Genomic DNA, 17725 nt, shown 5'->3' on the forward strand with positions numbered 1-17725 from the left:
GTGCCTGCGAGGGAGCACGTTCCCCAGAGCCGGGGGCGTGAGGAGCTGGGTCGGTGACAGCTCCGAGTCAGGAGGTGATGGTCTCCAAGCGCATGTGTCGCCTGGGTTCCCAGCCTAGAGCCCAGACCCTTGCCGCCTGCCTCCTCCTCCTGGGTTTGTGTCTTCTCTGCTGTGATGAGTGGCCTGGGCATTGATACAGGGCATCGAGGGCCCACGGCTTGGTCTTGGGCAATAGGCTGGGAGGTGCTGCCCTGTCGGACCCCAGGCTTGTCCTCAGGAGTCAGGTTGCTCCCTGGAGGTGGAGCCTGGGGCGGACGGGCCTTCACAGAGAACTTGGGCGGTGGCGTGTGCGCGCATGTCTGTGGCCTCTGTGGGTGAGGGCCGTGCGAGGCTCATGCACCCTCTCCTGCCCATTCTCCTCACAGGGTTGAGGCTCCCCGCCCCGTGATGCTCGCCTCTGTAGGACCTGCACACCTCAGCCTAAGGCCCTGGCCCGCCATGCCGCTGCCACGTCTGAGCCCTCAGGCGCTCCCAATGTTGCTGCTGCTGCTGTTGGGGGGTGCGCGGGCGGCCGCGGGCACGCCCAGGACAGGTGGGGGTCTGCAGCCCACCTTCCGCACCTTCGCGGCCAGTGACTGGGGCCTCACCCACCTGGTGGTCCACGAGCAGACAGGGGAGGTCTACGTGGGCGCGGTGAACCGCATCTACAAGCTGTCGGGGAACCTGACGCTGCTGCGGGCCCACGTGACGGGCCCGGTGGAGGACAACGAGAAGTGCTACCCGCCCCCCAGCGTGCAGTCCTGCCCGCACGGCCTGGGCAGCACCGACAACGTCAACAAGCTGCTGCTCCTGGACTACGCCGCCAACCGTCTGCTGGCCTGCGGCAGCGCCTCCCAGGGCATCTGCCAGTTCCTCCGGCTCGACGACCTCTTCAAGCTGGGCGAGCCCCACCACCGCAAGGAGCACTACCTATCGAGCGTGCGCGAGGCCGGCAGCATGGCAGGCGTGCTGATTGCCGGGCCCCCCGGCCAGGGCCAGGCCAAGCTCTTCGTGGGCACGCCCATCGACGGCAAGTCCGAGTACTTCCCCACGCTGTCCAGCCGCCGGCTCATGGCCAATGAGGAGGACGCTGACATGTTTGGCTTCGTGTACCAGGACGAGTTCGTGTCCTCCCAGCTCAAGATTCCGTCGGACACGCTCTCCAAGTTCCCGGCTTTCGACATCTACTACGTGTACAGCTTCCGCAGCGAGCAGTTCGTGTACTACCTCACCCTGCAGCTGGACACGCAGCTGACCTCGCCCGACGCCGCCGGCGAGCACTTCTTCACCTCCAAGATCGTGCGGCTCTGCGTGGATGACCCCAAGTTCTACTCGTACGTGGAGTTCCCCATCGGCTGCGAGCAGGCGGGGGTGGAGTACCGCCTGGTGCAGGATGCCTACCTGAGCCGCCCTGGCCGCGCCCTGGCCCACCAGCTGGGCCTGGCCGAGGACGAGGACGTGCTGTTCACCGTGTTCGCCCAGGGCCAGAAGAACCGCGTGAAGCCGCCCAAGGAGTCCGTGCTGTGCCTCTTCACCCTCAGGGCCATCAAGGAGAAGATCAAGGAGCGCATCCAGTCCTGCTACCGCGGCGAGGGCAAGCTCTCGCTGCCCTGGCTGCTCAACAAGGAGCTGGGCTGCATCAACTCGGTAAGTGGGCCACCCGGGGCTGTCCTGCTGCCACCGCGTGCCCGTCACGGCCTCAGCCATGCCTGGCCCTGCCCGGCACATCCATCCCTGTTCTCCTAAATGGCCGCCCGGGCCGCACGCCCATGTGCTGGGTGAGCTGAGAGCTGGCTTGCCCTTGGGTGCAAGGCACCCTGCTCGAGGCCTGCTCTGTCCCTGCGCTGCCCTGTTCCTCTTGCAGTCAGGGTGACGGGCCCATGTCCACAGTGTGCAGGCCCCAGTGGACGTGCTGACCACATGTCTGGTACTGGCCGGGTGCTTCCTGCCCTGTCTTGTCTCCATTTTACAGGCAAGGTCGCTGAGGCACAAGGGGAGGTGGCTTACCAGTGGCCACACGGCCAGTAGAGACAGCTGGGAACTAGCCAGGGTCGGTGGGCCACATGCCACATTCCTCTCTCCAGAGGCTCTGCTCGCCCTGGCCCTCGTCTCGTGGCCACATGCCTGCCCACGGGCCTCTGCCCTCGTCCGCAGGGGAGCCGATGACATGGGGTGGCCCACGTGGCTGCCCGCTCAGTGGTGCTAAAACTCTAGGTAACAGCCACAGTTGCTTCGAGGCCTCGAGGCCGACCTTGGACTAGCTGCTTTTGGGGGAGCATCTCATGCATAACCCCAGGTGGCAGAAACCATTGCTTTTCTGAGGAAGACCCAGGCTCAGGGATTTTCTCAGGGCAGTGGGTGGTGGAGCCAGTATGTCACCCAGTTTGGGACCAGCCGTGGCCCCCTGCTCCTGTTCCTTGGGGTGGCCTGGGGGATGCCTGGCCCACTCTGACCTCAGTTTCCCCAGCTCTCTACTAGGTGACACTGGTCTGTTTTCAGGACCAAATGGGCTGGTGAGGACCCCTTCAGCCCTTCTTTGGTACTTATTTGTGGAGGGCGCCCGTGGTGACGGGAAATCCCCCCACCGAGGTCCCAGCCCGCTAGGCTGGGCATCCCTCCTCCACCCCGCCTGGCCTTTCGAGGAAGCGTTTTCTCTCTACCGTACAGATGGAGCCACGACCTGCCCAGGTCACACTGTGTGCTCTGCACCCCTGTGCCCTCAGCTGGGCCTGTCCCCTGGCCTCGGCTTTGTGCCTCTGTCTTCACATACCCCCATTGCACTCTACCTCCAGGCCCCCCAGCCAGGACCACCCGGTCCCCCCAGCCTCCCTGCTCCCGTACTCACCACCTGCCCCCGGCACACCTCATGCCCCAGCCTGCTGCGGGGACAGCCAGCTGCCCTTGCCCCTGGCCCTGGCCTCGCAGGATCTGCCCCACCCCCACCCCTTCCTCTCCGGAACCTCACTCCATCGATCGTTTCCTGTGCCTTTGGTCACCTCCTCTCGCAGCGCCCCTTCCTTTGTCTTCTAGATGTGACCCTTGCCTCTTGTCTTCAGTACACCCTCCCTGTGGCCCACAGTCCCCAGGCGTCTGTCCCTAGCCCCGGGCTGTCCTCTGTGTGGCCATCACAGGTGCAGAGGGCCTGGGCCCCAGGGTTGGTCACTCCCAACCAACCAAAGGCTTGACCTCCTGGGACCGCCTCCTGCAGGCCATGTGCAGCAGGTGTGTGTGGGGTGGGCCTAGGCCTCGATCTGTCTGTCGTGTGGGTCCAGGGCCCAGATCTGTACCGCCCGGGCCCGGGACTATGGCTCGCCCTGGGTGCGTCCCTTCCCTCCCTCGGAGCGGGCCCTTGGGGCAAGCTGGGCACATCCAGGGCCTGACCCTCTCCCTCCCCACAGCCCCTGCAGATTGACGACGACTTCTGCGGGCAAGACTTCAACCAGCCACTGGGGGGCACGGTCACCATCGAGGGCACGCCGCTGTTTGTGGACAAGGACGACGGCCTGACCGCCGTGGCTGCCTACGACTACCGGGGCCGCACCGTGGTGTTTGCTGGCACACGCAGCGGTCGCATTCGAAAGGTCAGGCCTTCTGGGTGGGGTGTTGGGGCAGACAGAGCCTGGGGACACGAGAGGGGTGCTCTGTGACATCAGGAGGTGGGGTGCTATTTCAGCGCTGGGTCCTGTGATCACAAAGGGCTCGGGCTGGCTGGGATACCCCTGAGGGTCCTGGTTTGAGTCCCTGTGTGCCTCCTTCTCCCGGCCCCTCCTGTGGGGCTGCTTCCATGTCAGCCCCCTGGAAAAGCCCTGGCTGGGGGTCTGGGGGTAGGTCAGGGGCTGTGAGGGGCCTGGTCACCATGCCATCTGCTGGAGGCCCAGAGAGGCTCGGTGACCTCCTGGGAAAGCTGTGTGGTGGTGGGGGCAGGGCACGCCCGCACAGCCCCCTCCTCTTCTGGGGATCCAGTGTCTGCTGAGGCAGCACTCTGCCACAGCCGAAGGCCAAGGGCAGGGAAGGGCAGTGCCCTGCACCCAACCTGCCCCTGGCGGGTGTGAGCCGAGCGCAGTGACTGCAGTGGGGAAGACCCGCTTTCGGGCCCTTGAGGGTGAGGCAGGGCCACTGCAGGACGTGGGAGAGACAGTGTCTCTCGCTGGCAAGCGTTAGGCTGAGTGGCGCTCGTATGGAGCTGGGCACGGAGGGCTCCCTGGAGGGGCGGGCGGAGGGAAGGCCCCACTTGGTGGTCGGGTGGGGACCAGACCAGGGCGGGCCTGCTGTGGATGAAATAACAGCTGTCCCGAGGCCTGGTGCTGACACAGCTCTCCGCCCTCGAGCGCCCGTGGGTGGGGGCTGGGCCTGGGGCCAGCAGGGGCCTGGCCTGCCCTCAGCCTTTGGGTTGGGATGTGTGGTTGGGGGGGGGGTCTCCCCTTCTGCCACAATGGGCACCCTGGAAATTGTGCCCCACTGCTTGCTGGCTTTGTGACCCCTGGAAAGGCTCTCACCCCCATCCCTCCGAGCCTCAGTTTCCCATCTGTGAGATAAGTCTGGAGGTGCAGGCTCTGTGCTGGGCTGGACAGGAGGCCAGGGCCCTGGCTGCGGGTGGTGGGAGGCCAGGGGCCTCTGCCACAGTGGTTGTGCGGCTGATTCCTGCTGGCCCAACCAGCCTGCTCACTGCTGGGGGCAAGAGGCAGGCCAGCTCAGGACGCACCCCCACGTCCCCCATGTGCCCTGTGTGCTCCGAGCCCTGTCCTCCAGTCTGCCTGCCCCTCCCTGGCCAGAGTGTGGGGGTACTGCTTGTGGTCCTGGTGTGGAGCCCCACCCCGCATGCTCTCCCTCCTCCCACACCAGGGAGAGCACATGGGGCGGGGAGAGGGCCCACGGAGCGCCCTGTGGGAGCGTGTTGGTGGGTTATGCCGGGGAGGGAGGGCCTGTGTGAAGCGCCCAGAGCTTGTCACCCCTCGGAGGTGGGGCTCCTAGGGCTGGGAGTGTCCCTTCTGATGGCTGGTGGGCTGCTGGCAGCCGGCTGAGGCTGAGGTGCTGTCTGCGCCCACAGGCCACAGTGAGAGGCTGGGAGAACGGGTTAGTCCAGCCCTGCCTCTGTGCTGTGCCCCTCCGGCTGGGGCCTCACCCCACACTCTCACTCCTCTGCTCCAGGTCACCACCTGGTGGGCAGGAGCTTCGTGAGTCTAGGTGCTCCTGGTTTTCTGCCTCCCTTCCCCCCTCCCAGAGAGGAGAAACTGAGGCCCAGTGAGTGGATGTTGGAATTGAGCCTAGGGAATTCATAGCTGAAGGGAGACCCTGCTCCCCCTCCACGCATCCCACCCCTGCCTGCCAGAGCCCCCTCCTGTGCCAGCTCCTTCCACCAGATATGCTGGGCCTGGTGTAGGGTGGAGAGTGCCCTTTCTGGGGTGTATGGGGTGAGCCGTGCCTGGGGGCTGCTGGCCTCATAGTGGATCTGCCAGCTGGGGAGATCATGTTGATTTTGAGGCTCTCCTTTCAAGATGTCGCCCCACTTTGCCCTCTAGACCTGCCACCGGCAACCCCATCCACATCCTCCTGCCTGAGTAGAGGGGTCCCAGAGGCAGTGGCATGATTGTTCACTCCCTGTGGTTGATTTCTCGCACTTCAAACTTATACAAATGGCTGCGCTGCAGCGTGGTCTCCACTGCCCACATCACCAGCCTCTCCAGCCTCAGTTTCCCTGAGCAGTGGTGTCAGGAAGGACGGGAGGAGGTGCCTGCTCGCCTGAGCCTAACCTGCTCTCACGCCCATCCAGGGCGTGCAGCGAGCACACAAAGTCCTCGCGTCCAGATGAGATGGGGAAACTGAGGCATGGGGTACGTCTGGTAGGGCCAGTGCTCTGACCCATCCTTGCTGACTGCCTCTCCTCGGGCCTTAGGGAGGGCTGGGCGCTCGGGGTTGGACTCCTGGCCCTTCTTGCCCTTGAGGTTGGCCCAGGCCTGGCCCCACCCTGCATTTCTAGGGACGGGGTTGGGGGGAACAGACTCCTTCTGCCCTCTGTCCTGTCATGCTGGACCCAGCAGCTGGCCTGCTGTGCTGGCAATAACCCCCTCCCCTCCCCAGGCTTCAGGTCTGCGCCTTCCTGGCTTTTATTTATTTATTTATTTTTTGGCTTTTAAAAGAGACTGGGGAGCTCAGGGACATGAATGGCCCTGGGCCAGGCCCCACCCAGCGTATAAAAGTATAGCCCATTAATTTAAGACCTGCCAACTTCAGCTGCTCAGAGTGCCTGGGGGTGTCCCCCCGCCCCCGCCCCCCCCCCCCCCCCCCCCGCCCTTCCCCAGAGGCCTTGCACACCACCTGCTTCCCCCCTTTCCCGGGCAGGCTGTCCTCCTGGGCCAGCATCCCCAAGCCCTGTGTGTGCGCGCCCCACCCCCACCCCATGCTAAGGCCCCCGGGATCCCTGGGTTCTGACGGGCGTTCCCAGGGTGGCCCTGGTTTGAGGCCGCGAGCCCTCAGGAGTCAGCCCAGGTGCCCAGGTAGGCGGGGAGAAAACAGGCCCTGGACTTCTGCCAGCCTGTGCCACCCTCCCCCTCCTTAACCCCGGGGGCTGTCTCTGACTGACTCTCCCTTTCTGCAAAGCAAAGTTGAGGTCACTCCCTGCCCGCTGGGCCAGCCCCGAACCACCCTGTCCTTGCGCAGGGCCCTGGGGCTGGGCTGAGGAGAGCAGTGCACCCTGCGTGAGCGGGCCCTGCCCGCTCTGATGGCCATGTCAGGCGGGAACGGGGCCCGTCTGCCCAAACATCCGGTTTTTCAAGAGAATCTGGAAACCCATATTTTGTGTGAAGTCCCTTGGTTGTGAAGCACTGGCAACTAAAACACGTTTTTAGAAAGTGTTATAGGCTAGCCCAGGCTTGCTGTGGGCCACGGTATGTGGCCCGGGAATCTGGGCTGTGGCACGGGGCATGGGCCCTCCAGGTGAGGCCGAGGGACACTGTCCAGCTGGGGTCTGGGCCAGGGCCAGGGTGGAGAGAGGCCTGCCCTGGTAGTCACCTCCTCCTGGGCCTTGGTTTTCTTCCCTGGGCGTCTGGCATGTCACCCAGGGAGGTGACATGGGTGCTGGGCACCCGCAGGCAGGTTGTCTGCCGTTCCTTCCATGCATTCTGTGTGAGCGAGAGAGACCCGGGGATGCCCCTCGGGCTGGCTGGTTCCCCTCCCTTGGGCTGGCTGCGTGGCTGGGCCCCTGGGCTGCTCTGGGCCTGGGCCACCAGGACAGGGACACCTCCCAGACACCTCCCAGCTCTGAAAGCATCCTTTTGAGTGGTTCTTCCCATTGCCCTGACCCCCGTGCCCCCGGGGAGTGGCACACGAGCACACTGGCTACCCTGTCCTCTTGCGCCCTCCTCCTGCTGGCCAGGCCCCCCTCCGTGGGCTGTTTCGTGGCTCTCTGGACGTTTGTGGCCGAGTCACAGCAGGTCTTCTTTTGTCTTCCTTTGCTCGGTGTGGTTTGTGAGCCTCACTGGCTGCTGTGGCCACCGTGCTCGGTCCTGCATCCGGCATCCCGGAGGCACGTGTTCAGCGTCCCTTCCTTGGGCGGACGCGGCAGTGTCCCCACGGCCTGTGAGCGTGCTGGTGCCTGGGCCCTGCAGCGGGCTGTGTTTCTGTGGGGTTTGTGCCTGGAGTGGAGCTGTGCTCTCCCTTACCTTTTTGTCCTGAGTCTCTACGACAGTCTGTCTTGCTCTTTCCAGAACCAGGAAGGGGAAGTGTGGCAGCCCGGGCAGGATTGGGGGTCAGCTGGGCCCTGGCCGTGCTCCGTTTGCCTGTGGTCATTGGCAGGAAGTGGCAGGCACCCGGCTGCCTGCTTGCTCGCGGTCTTAGCTGCTGTGCCCGGGGTGCCTCTTGGGCGGAGGGGCAGTGGTCCCCGGAACGTCGGGGGCATTGCCTGTCGTCTTGCAGGTAGATGTGATGTCTGTGTCCTGGGAAGGGCACAGCCCCTCAGCCCAGAGCCCGCGCTGTGCGAGAGCGGGTGCACGGCCCTTCACCCCACTGGCCGGCGAGAGTCACCCCCAGGCACGAGGGTCCTGCCCCAGGCTCTGCACTCGGGGCCTGCTTTCCTGAGGTCTGGGGGGTCAGAGAGGACCCTGTGTTGGCAGCCCGCTCTCTGCTGGCTGTGTTGAGGGTTGGCGATGAGAAAGACAAGATTCCTGGGACCCTGCACCCCCCTCCTGCCAGGTGTGTCTGGCCCAATTACAGCTACCGGCCCCTGCAAATCATGTTTTAATTACCCGATTACTGCCAGGAGGAAATTGTTAATTGCTTTTCCAGTATCAAATTCCTTCTGGCCTTTCTGAGGATGGACCCAGGAAAGGGCCTGAACCTGTCCCCAGCCCAAGGAGGGGGGATCCTGTGGTGGCTGTTGGGGGTGTGCAGGGCTCCGAGATCGAGGCCCCTCTGACCAGGAGGACGGGGGAGGAGGGACTCCCCCCCTGGGCCTCCCACTCCTCACACAGCCCCTCCAGGCCCAGCCTGTCTGCTGGGGGCTGGCAGCGGGGTTGGCAGCTATCTCTGCGGGTAGTGGGCTGCCCAGGAGGTCCCAGCACTGTGGCCAGCTCCCTGGCGGCTGCCCCCTGCCCGGTCCCAGTCCCTCTCCCTGAGGTCCTCTCCTGCTCCTTGCCAACCCCGCCCTCACTGGAGAGCGGAAACCAGCCCATGTTGCAGAAACCCATGTTGCAGACGGGACACGCGGGCTGCCATGTTGGGGTGGGCAGGGAGGCCAGTGGAGGCCAAACCGGGCAGCCCCCTGCCTCCGGGCAGCTAGGGCGCGTGCCGGCCTTGGCGAGCAGCCTGGGCGGCCCAGACATCCTCCCTGGCGCCCCCGCCTGCCCTCACCCGGAGAATGGGTCCTTTGTTGGCTTTGGGCTGGACGGACAGCTGACCTGGCCGGGCCATCAGCTGCCTGCCCTCAGCAGTTGGCCAGGGCCTCGTGGTACGGGGTGTGGGGTAGCCTGCTGGGCCAGCGAGGAGCTCAGGTCTCCAGGGCCAGGGGCCGCCTCCCGGTGTCCTGGGCAGGGATCCCTTGGCAGGCCCCTGCTGGGTGTGTCCTACTTCCTGTTACCTGTTGGTCAGGGGTGAGGGGGTCAGCCTGCTTCCTGGCACCTCTGTGGGGTGAGTCAGGCCTTGTTCCACGTGGTGGTGTCTGACCAGCCAGTGGTCAGCACTTTGCTTGGCATTGGGAGACTGCTGGGCCCTGCCCCTCTGTGGGGCTGCTGACAGCCCTTGTGCCGTGGCCCAGAATCTGAAGGAAGACTCCCCAGTATGTAGGGGGACTGGAAGACCCCAGATGGAGAAGTGGTCAGGGTCAGAGGGCTGATGGGAGTGACCCTGTCCCTTGGGTCAGAGCCTGGGTAGGTGGGTGTCTGGGCCCGCTGCGGCCTGGCACGTGTGCCCAGGGAGGCTGGGCAGCTCCACTCAAGCCATCTAGGCAGGGTGGGGGTGGGGGGGGGTCCTTCTTCAGCAGACGTGGGGAAGGGCAGTGACGGGGCAGAGCTGACTTTGGACGCCGAGGTTTTCTGTGGTGGGAGGTGGGGAAGAGGGCAGTTGGGGCCAGACATGCAACGCCCTGGCAGTCTTTGGGAAATCGTTTGCAGAGCATGGCAGTGACAGCTGGGAGGATGGTAGGGGATGCTGGAAGTCTCCTGTGTGCTCTGTGGCTCAGCTGCCCCAGGGTGGGCCTTCCCAGGTGGGTGGCCCTGGAGTGGACAGCTGTGGGCAGGGGTGTGGTGTTGGCAAGTGTGCTGCCAGCGGCGTGTGTCCTGCTATCTTGCCAGCTGTCTGGCCCCTGCCTGCCCTGCATGCCCCTTCTCCCTGGAATTCCCTCCTAGCAGCGTGCTGCATCCCTCCTTCCACTTTTTGGACAGACTGTCCAGGTGCAGCCGTCAGTTCGGGCTCCTGGTTTCCTCTGGCAGCCCTGCGAGTCTCAGTTTACTTGCCTGTGCTGCATGAGCCCTGCAACCTGACATGGGCTGGGCCGCAACAGACACATCCCGAAGATCGTTTTCCTGCCTGCACCCTTCTCCCCGCCTTCCGCTTTGTCACATGTGCGTGTGCAGGGGCACAGTGAGCGCTGGCCTCAGGCTGGGCCTCACCCCAGTGCCCTTGCTTGACCCATGCCCTCCCGAGGCACCCATCTCCCTGGGGCCTGCCCGACTGTTTGGAGGGGCATCCTAGTGCTGGGCAGGTGGGTGGACAGATGGGTGCACGCTGATGGACAGCTGGATGCGTGTGCTCCCCACTGCCACCTGCCGCAGCTGTTGGGGCCACCTGTCAGAGTCGGCGTGCTGCCGGCTAGGGTCCAGGCATTCCAGAGCCCGTGCCTGGCTGCCTCTCCTCTGCGCCCCCGCCCCCACCCCGCCCCAGCATCCCGGGGAGGAGACCTGTTCTCTGAGAGCACCCCTGAATGCCAGGCCTGGGAGCAGGGCCTGGCACCCCAGCTTCCAGTGGTGAGAGCCACCAGACTTGGGGCCCTGGGGAGAGCCACAGACGTGGTGCCAGTGACTGCAGGGGGCGTGTGTGGGGACGAAGGAAGAGCTGAGGCCCAGGGCTTGGGGAGAACGCCAGAGCCCGTGTTCGGGTCATTTGGGCTGAGACTGGATCTGAGCTCTGGCTCCTCACTGGCGCACCAGGCCCTGCCTCCTAGCCTTCCCTCCCCGTATCTTGGCTGCTGTCCGGGCTGCCCAGCTGGGGGAGTGGCTGGCTGTGGGGTTTGGTGACTGCCGTCCCCTCTGCTCCGAACACTGGCTTGGTTCTTATCTAGGCTTCAGAACTGCTCTGGCGTGGGAAGCTTTTCTGAGGAATCTATCATCCCTGTTGCATGTAGGAAGACCAAGGCGGAGAGGCTTAGCACCTCACTCCAACTGCACAGCTGGGCGTGTCGGAACTGGACTTGGGCCCAGGCAGTGTGGGTTCAGACACTGGCCTCCTGGCCTCCCTGACCCTTCAGAGTGACCCGCGTCCTGCCTGTTCTTGACTGGCTTGAGGGGCTGACCCGGGGCCCCCTGTGAGCAGCGTCTGCCCGCGGGCTGCCAGAGAGCAGGGCAGGTTTGTGGAGTCTGCTGGGCGCAGACTGGGATCCCATCAGGCTGCACCCACAGGGGTGCTGCGGCTGGACTGCTGTGGCCTCCCATCCAGCACCTCCTCCTCCACAGGCTGGGGTCAGAGCCCCTGCAGTGCCCGCTGAGCCCAGCCCCTGGCTGCCTACCCCTGCCTAGCTCTGGACTCAGCTCTTCCGGGTCTGGTTTGACTTAAGCCTGCCTGCCTGGCGGGGAGGCAGCTGAGCGGATGTGGGGGGTGGCCGTGGGCTCTCAGGAATGCGGCCCTCCCCCTCTCCGGCAGCCGCTGCTTCTGGCCCAGAGACACAGCGCCCCACCCTGGCTGGCGGCCCTTACCCAGCCCCTGTTGGAGCGCCCCGAGCCTGGCCGGGCAGCCACCATAGTCCACCCCATCCCATCATTGCGGGGGTGTCGCAGAAGGTTACTGGGCTGAGTTCTGGCCCAGGCCCCTGGCCCCAAGATGGAGTTAGAGAGGTGGGCTGGCCCCTGGCTTCTGGCTTGCGAGAAGAAGGCCCCAAGAGCGGGGCTGGCTGCCCCGTGCCCTGGGAACCTGCCCAGGACTGACTGAGCAGGGTGGACGCCGCCCCACGAGTCCCATCTCTGGAAAGCCCCCTGGGTCTCTCTGTTAATTAAATACATTTGTTTGGTAAAAGCAACTAAAAATACTTGCAGCATCGCAAGCTGTGGAGGAGAAGAGCTGGCTAATTAACGCCCGGTTTGTTTGGGATCTGGAATATATTTCCATGCCGATGAGATGCTCGCCCTCCTCTGCCACCTTCTCGCCGGGTGGGGCGTGCCCACCTCTAGGATGCCCCTTCTTCTCACGAGGCTCCTGGCCTCGCTTCTCCCTGGACATCCCATGTTACCTACAGGCCCTTCCCCCACTGCACAAACATCCCCCACTTCTGGGATGCCCACCGGGAAGCTGGGGCACCGGCTGCCTTTGTCCTGGGCATGGCAGTGCCGGTGGGTGGTGGGCTGTGGTTCTCTCCAGCCCCACCCCTCATCCATGGCTTTTGCCTTCTGTTGACTGACAGAGGCCGGGCCATGAGGGTGGGCAGAGGACCTGCCTGTCTGGGCCACAGTTGGTGCTATGCAGCTCTTTAGGGAGGTGGGGGCCTCCTTGGCTTATTCTGGCAGGGTTTAAGGGGGCTTAGAGGAGGAGGTGGGGTATGGGGCTGGTGCAGGATGGCATCAGCACAGCCCCAATTAGGCCTTTGCTGCCATAGATCCTGGTGGACTTGACTAACCCCGGCGGTCGACCAGCCCTGGCCTATGAGAGTGTGGTGGCCCAAGAGGGCAGCCCTATCCTGCGTGACCTGGTCCTCAGCCCTGACCGCCAGTACCTCTACGCCATGACGGAAAAGCAGGTGGGTACTGTTGCCCCTGGAGCGGGTGGCAGGCCTGCCTGGGACCCAGTGTGGCCCACACTGCCTCCAGATTCTTCTGCACTAGGTTTGCAATGCCCACCTCCTCTCTGAATGACTTCATGTTCCCAGGAACAAGGGCTGGTTGCAGCACGCTCAGGGTGTGGGTGTCCTGAAGGGTGGGCGGTGTGCTCCCAGCCTGGGTCCTCAGCCGTGGCCTCATGGCTCTGGCAGGGACTGTGGGCAGCAGCCTCCAGAGGGAGACAGGGCTGTGACTGACCTGGCCCACCCTGCCAAGGCCCTGCCCTGCTTGGAGCCCTCCTCTGCCATCCTGCTTGACCTGGTGACCCCAAGTCTGCCATGAGGGTGGGCAGGTGGAGCAGGCAGTGTGTGTGTTGGGTGAGACCAGGTCTCGTCGCCCTTGGCTTGGTCTTGCTCCTCTTCTGCCCCTCCCACCTGTAGGGTTCTTCTACCTGTTGGGCACCTCGGGGCCGGGCAGACATGGTCAGGGTGCTTGGGGAAAAGTCTGCCTCGGTGCTCCGGAGTGGGGCTGATGAGCCCGTGACCCCTGGGGAAGCCTGGAGCCCAGTCAGGTGGCTGGTAACTCCGGCTGGAGCTGTGGGTGGCTCACCTGCACGCCCCCACTCCTGCCAGGTGACGCGGGTGCCTGTGGAGAGCTGCGTCCAGTATACATCATGTGAGCTGTGCTTGGGCTCGAGGGATCCCCACTGCGGCTGGTGTGTCCTGCATAGCATGTGAGTCTGGATGGCATGTGGGGGTGGCCCCAGGTGGCCTCGCTGTATGCTCAAGTGGTGGTCACTGCTCCCCTCCCAGCCCTGCTGGGTCTCACCTGGGCAGGGTGCTCTGGCTTTGGCACTTCCTGTGTCCAGCCCAGCTCCTCAAATAAAGGAAGGTGCCGTGAAGCCGGGGGGCTTCCCCCAGTGCAGGCATCAGCCTGCTGGCAGGGGCAGGGGGTCTGGAGAGCTGCCCCTCCTCGTGGGCTGGCGGCCGAGGGATGCGCCTCCAGCCTCCGGCAGCACCCAGCCCGCACGCTCTGTCTGCAGCTGCTCGAGGCAGGACGCCTGTGAGCGGGCCGACGAGCCCCAGCGCTTTGCCTCTGACCTGCTGCAGTGCGTGCAGCTGACCGTGCAGCCTCGCAACGTCTCGGTCACCATGTCCCAGGTGCCGGTGAGTGCAGAGGCTGGGCGTGGCAGGGGCGGTGGGCGGAGGCCAGGGGACCCAGTTCACCCATCCCTCCTGCCTCGGGACCCCAGCTTGTGCTGCAGGCCTGGAACGTGCCCGACCTCTCAGCTGGTGTCAACTGCTCCTTCGAGGACTTCACGGAGTCCGAGAGTGTCCTGGAGGATGGCCGCATCCACTGCCACTCGCCCTCTGCGCGGGATGTGGCGCCCATCACGCGGGGCCAGGGTGAGAGTGGCTGCGGGCTGGGCCCAGGTGTTCCACAGTGACTGGTGGTGACAGAGGGCTATGAGGGGGCAGCGTAGATTAGAGGAAGGGCCTGGGGTATGCAAGGGGCAGGCATGCTCTTGGTGTTGGGGACTCAGAACCTTTGTCAAGGTCTTTCCCTGCTGGGGCTTGTCCTGCTTGAATTCCTGGTGACTCGGCACGCTGCTTCTGCAGGAGACCAGCGGGTGGTGAAACTCTACTTGAAGTCCAAGGAGACGGGCAAGAAGTTCGCGTCCGTTGACTTTGTGTTTTACAACTGCAGCGTCCACCAGTCGTGAGTGTCCCTGGCCCCGGCACCCGCAGCCAGCGAGGTGGGCTTGGTGCCTTGGGGAGAGGCTTGCACGAGAGCCGCCTGCTGAGCGCGGGGGCCAGCAAGGGCAAGGCTGAGAGGGGCTGACGGGCGGGAGCTGCATTGTGGGCGGCAGGCACAGCCAGCCAGTGGGAGTGAGGAGAGCCACGTCACATGGAGTCTCACTGGCTACTGTGGTATGGGGGTGGCCTACCCTGGAGTGAGGCAGAGAGCTGGGGTGGGGGGTGCTGCTGCATGGTCCAGCAGGATCAGGAGCCAGACGGGGCCACGTCTGAACAGATAGGGGTCAGGCCACTTTGACTCAGCCAGCCCCTTCCTGGGGAGCAGGGAGAGGCTCTCCCTGGCATTGGTCCTGAATGCTTTCATCTGCCCAGCTCAGCTGTGAGCACAACACCCCCAGAGGGAAAACAGGAGAAGTTGAGGGCCTGCTGTATGCCCTACCATGGATTTGGGTCCCTGGGTCCACAGGGGAGCCCTTGGTCTAGTCCTGACCTGGACGGTACCTGGCCTGGAGGGTCCAGCATTGGGTAGCAGGAAGACCCTTCAAGGTGGTGAGGTTTAGCCTCGGAGTCTTGTTGACTGACTGTAGACTGATTTCCTCCTGGCTCCCCAAGGGGCATCCACTGTGGGCCTGGGGGTCTTGATATTACTGGGGTGTTATCAGCTGGGGTAAGATGGATAGGGTGGGGTTCCTCAAGAGAAACCAGAGGCAGAGCGTGGGTGCCCCCATCTAGCCAGACGATGGGATGTGAGCTGTGGGGCCTGCTTGCCAGAGGACCACAAGGACCCTGTCCAGGCCCTGGGGACATGTTGGAATGAATAGGACAAGCTGCTCCAGGTGGAGCCTGGTTCTGGTTGGGGAAGCAGATGTCTTTTCTGTCCTGCCCTGCAGGCCTTGCTCACCACCTAAATTTTAACTCCAAGTTAATTAAGATGAGATGAAATTTAAAAGGCACTTCCCTAGTTGGACTAGCAAGTTTCCTAGTGCTAGTTGTCAGGTGTGGCCTGGTGAGGCTGCCGGTCACCACAGTGGACTGGTGCTGCGCAGGGCTGTCAGATGATCATGATCGAGGGCCTGGAGGAAAAGCAGTGAAGGAGGGGTACCTGGTGGGCTGGTGGATGAGATTGGCTGTCAGAGGAGCAGGGAACAGCCAGTGCTAAGGCCCTAAGGTGGGCCTTGCAAATGACCACAGGAGGAGCAATAGGCAGGTGCCCACGTGGCTGGTGGGTGGAGGCAGAGGCACATGCTGTCTTGACCTCACTGGCTGGCCCTCTCCCTGCAGCTGTCTGTCCTGTGTCAATGGCTCCTTCCCCTGTCACTGGTGCAAATACCGCCACGTGTGCACACACAATGCCGCTGACTGCGCCTTTCTGGAGGGCCGCGTCAATGTATCTGAGGTAAGGCCACCCGTGTTTCAGGGTCTTGGAGTACAACGAGTGTGCCTGGGCCCACCTGCATGACGGGGATTCAAGGGAGTCTGGAGCTGGGCAGTGTCCTCCAGGGCTGTCTTCGCCTGTGGCTGTGGTTGCTGGTCACTGGATTTCCTTTGTGATCCTTAGGGGAAGCCTCAGACCAGTCTCTGACCTGGGCCTCTGCTGGGGAACTGCAGGCCAAAGAGCAGGAGGGGACGTGGAAGGGGCTGGTGTGCTAGCACAAGGCCTGGTGTGCAAGTCCATGTGGACGAGGGAACTCGGCAGATTGACTTGCAGGGCGGCTGGTCAGTTCCTGGAGTTATTGGAACTACCATGTGGTAATTGATGGTAATTAGCTAGTAATTATTTTGGAACCTGGGCCAGGCGCTGGCTTTATTTATGATCAGTGGGCCTCTCGTCCTGGACCCAAGGATCCTAGTACTGGGGGTCCTGCCAGGCCAGGAGGGGTGGGCAGGGCTCCCTACATCCAGCCTGTGAGTGCAGAGCAGGACTTGAAGCCAGCGCCTTTCATTTACAGTGGACGCCACGCCTGTCAGCTGGAGGGCCTGGGAGGCTGTGAATTCTTGCTTGATCTGCATAAGCAAAAGCATTCTAGATCAAGGGGAAAACTCCAACTGGAATCATAGAAATAGGTTCTGGGCTCTGTGCTCAGACTGGAGTCCCTCAAGGGCCGTGTCCTCTGGAGGAAGGGCCTGGCCACCCTGTGTGTTTGTGCTGCTTGTCCTCCAGTGCTCCCAGCTCACTCTCTGAGATCACTCAGGGACGCTCGTAGCTCCCTCCGAGTGGGCGCCCCTTTGTGCCTGGGATCCTGGTGATCAGCACAAGCCAGGGCTGCTGAGGGCACGGGAGGGGCAGATCTGCTGGGGAGGTGGCAGGAGGATCCCTGGGCTTGGGGGCTGACCTGGATGCCCCTTCAAATGGCCAGGGCAGTGCTGGTGTAGGTATGGGGCACCGTGCACACCGGCGACTGCTCTCCAGGGCTGCAGGCTGGATGCGACTGCAGATCCAGCCCTGAGTGTGGGGTGGCGGGTGGTGATGCTGAGGATGTGTCACCATCACCTGCCTCCCCCGTGGAGACGGTGTCCCTGCACACCCAGTGGTTAGTGGCCGGCTCACTGGGCCCAGAATCTGGGCACCCTCCTCAGACCCTGAAAACCTCCGCAGAGCCGGTCCCAGGCCCCTGCCACCTTGGGAGCTTTTGCGGGGCCTGGGGATTACTGGCTGTTTTCAGCACCTCTATTTAAAGCCCAGCTCAGTGGTGTTCCCGGGGGGCAAAGGGAGGGGGGACTGTCTCCTCTGCGCTGCCGCCCGCCGTGCTGCAAGGAAGCTGGGCCGTTGCATCAGTTATTGTTGCCGAAACGCTGGCCCCCGGGGCCTGGGCTGTTTTTCTGCCTGGCTCTGACTATTTTTATATGCTCCCTGGGCCCCCAGCTGAGAACTTGCAGCCCAGCGCCCTACTCTTGGCTGCTTCTACCTCAGGGGCCTTTTCAGCTATGGGCCAGATGTGGCCCCTTCAGTAGCCTAAATGGTGGGCTGGGTGCTTGGGCCCAGAGGGAGGAGGGCCAGCCTCTGGGGACAGTGCGCGGCCATCGCCGCCGCCACTCGGTGCAGCTGGCTGTTTCTGAGGCCTCAGCCTGCCAGTGTGTAAAACGGGCTCACTGGTGCGCCCGGAGCTCCACGTGCAGGCTGCCATGGGCTGCACCCCCGGCTCAGCCGAAGCCTTGTCACCCTCAGGACTGCCCGCAGATCCTGCCCTCCACCCAGATCTATGTGCCGGTGGGCGTGGTGAAGCCCATCACCCTGGCTGCCCGGAACCTGCCACAGCCCCAGTCGGGCCAGCGTGGGTACGAGTGTCTCTTCCATGTCCCGGGGAGCCCGGCCCGCGTCACCGCCCTGCGCTTCAACAGCTCCAGCCTGCAGTGCCAGAACTCCTCGGTGAGCTGCTGGGCGGGTGAGGCTGTGGGGGTTTGGACTGGACTGGGCCATCATCCTTGCACCCTCAGGACCTGGTTCCTGTTTGCAGCACAAAGGACAGTGCATAGTCG

The 17725-nt window shown here is 63.9% G+C and overlaps 1 protein-coding gene across 1 annotated transcript in view; it reads left to right on the forward strand.

Moving 5' to 3' along the window:
* Nucleotides 1-498: 498 nt before the first annotated feature.
* The window catches only part of PLXNA1 (plexin A1), a gene marked incomplete at both ends in the record, with an annotated part of 35890 nt that continues 18663 nt past the window's right edge, over nucleotides 499-17725 (forward strand). Inside the window, 9 exons of the mRNA XM_084248021.1 lie at nucleotides 499-1686; nucleotides 3438-3620; nucleotides 12332-12472; nucleotides 13124-13224; nucleotides 13534-13657; nucleotides 13744-13897; nucleotides 14111-14210; nucleotides 15530-15644; nucleotides 17415-17615. Coding sequence (XP_084104147.1) covers nucleotides 499-1686; nucleotides 3438-3620; nucleotides 12332-12472; nucleotides 13124-13224; nucleotides 13534-13657; nucleotides 13744-13897; nucleotides 14111-14210; nucleotides 15530-15644; nucleotides 17415-17615 — 2307 coding nt within the window. The remainder of the gene's footprint in view (nucleotides 1687-3437; nucleotides 3621-12331; nucleotides 12473-13123; nucleotides 13225-13533; nucleotides 13658-13743; nucleotides 13898-14110; nucleotides 14211-15529; nucleotides 15645-17414; nucleotides 17616-17725) is intronic.

The sequence above is a fragment of the Talpa europaea genome (assembly GCF_964194135.1).
Source record: "Talpa europaea genome assembly, chromosome: 11".
NCBI classification, from domain to species: Eukaryota; Metazoa; Chordata; class Mammalia; order Eulipotyphla; family Talpidae; genus Talpa; species Talpa europaea.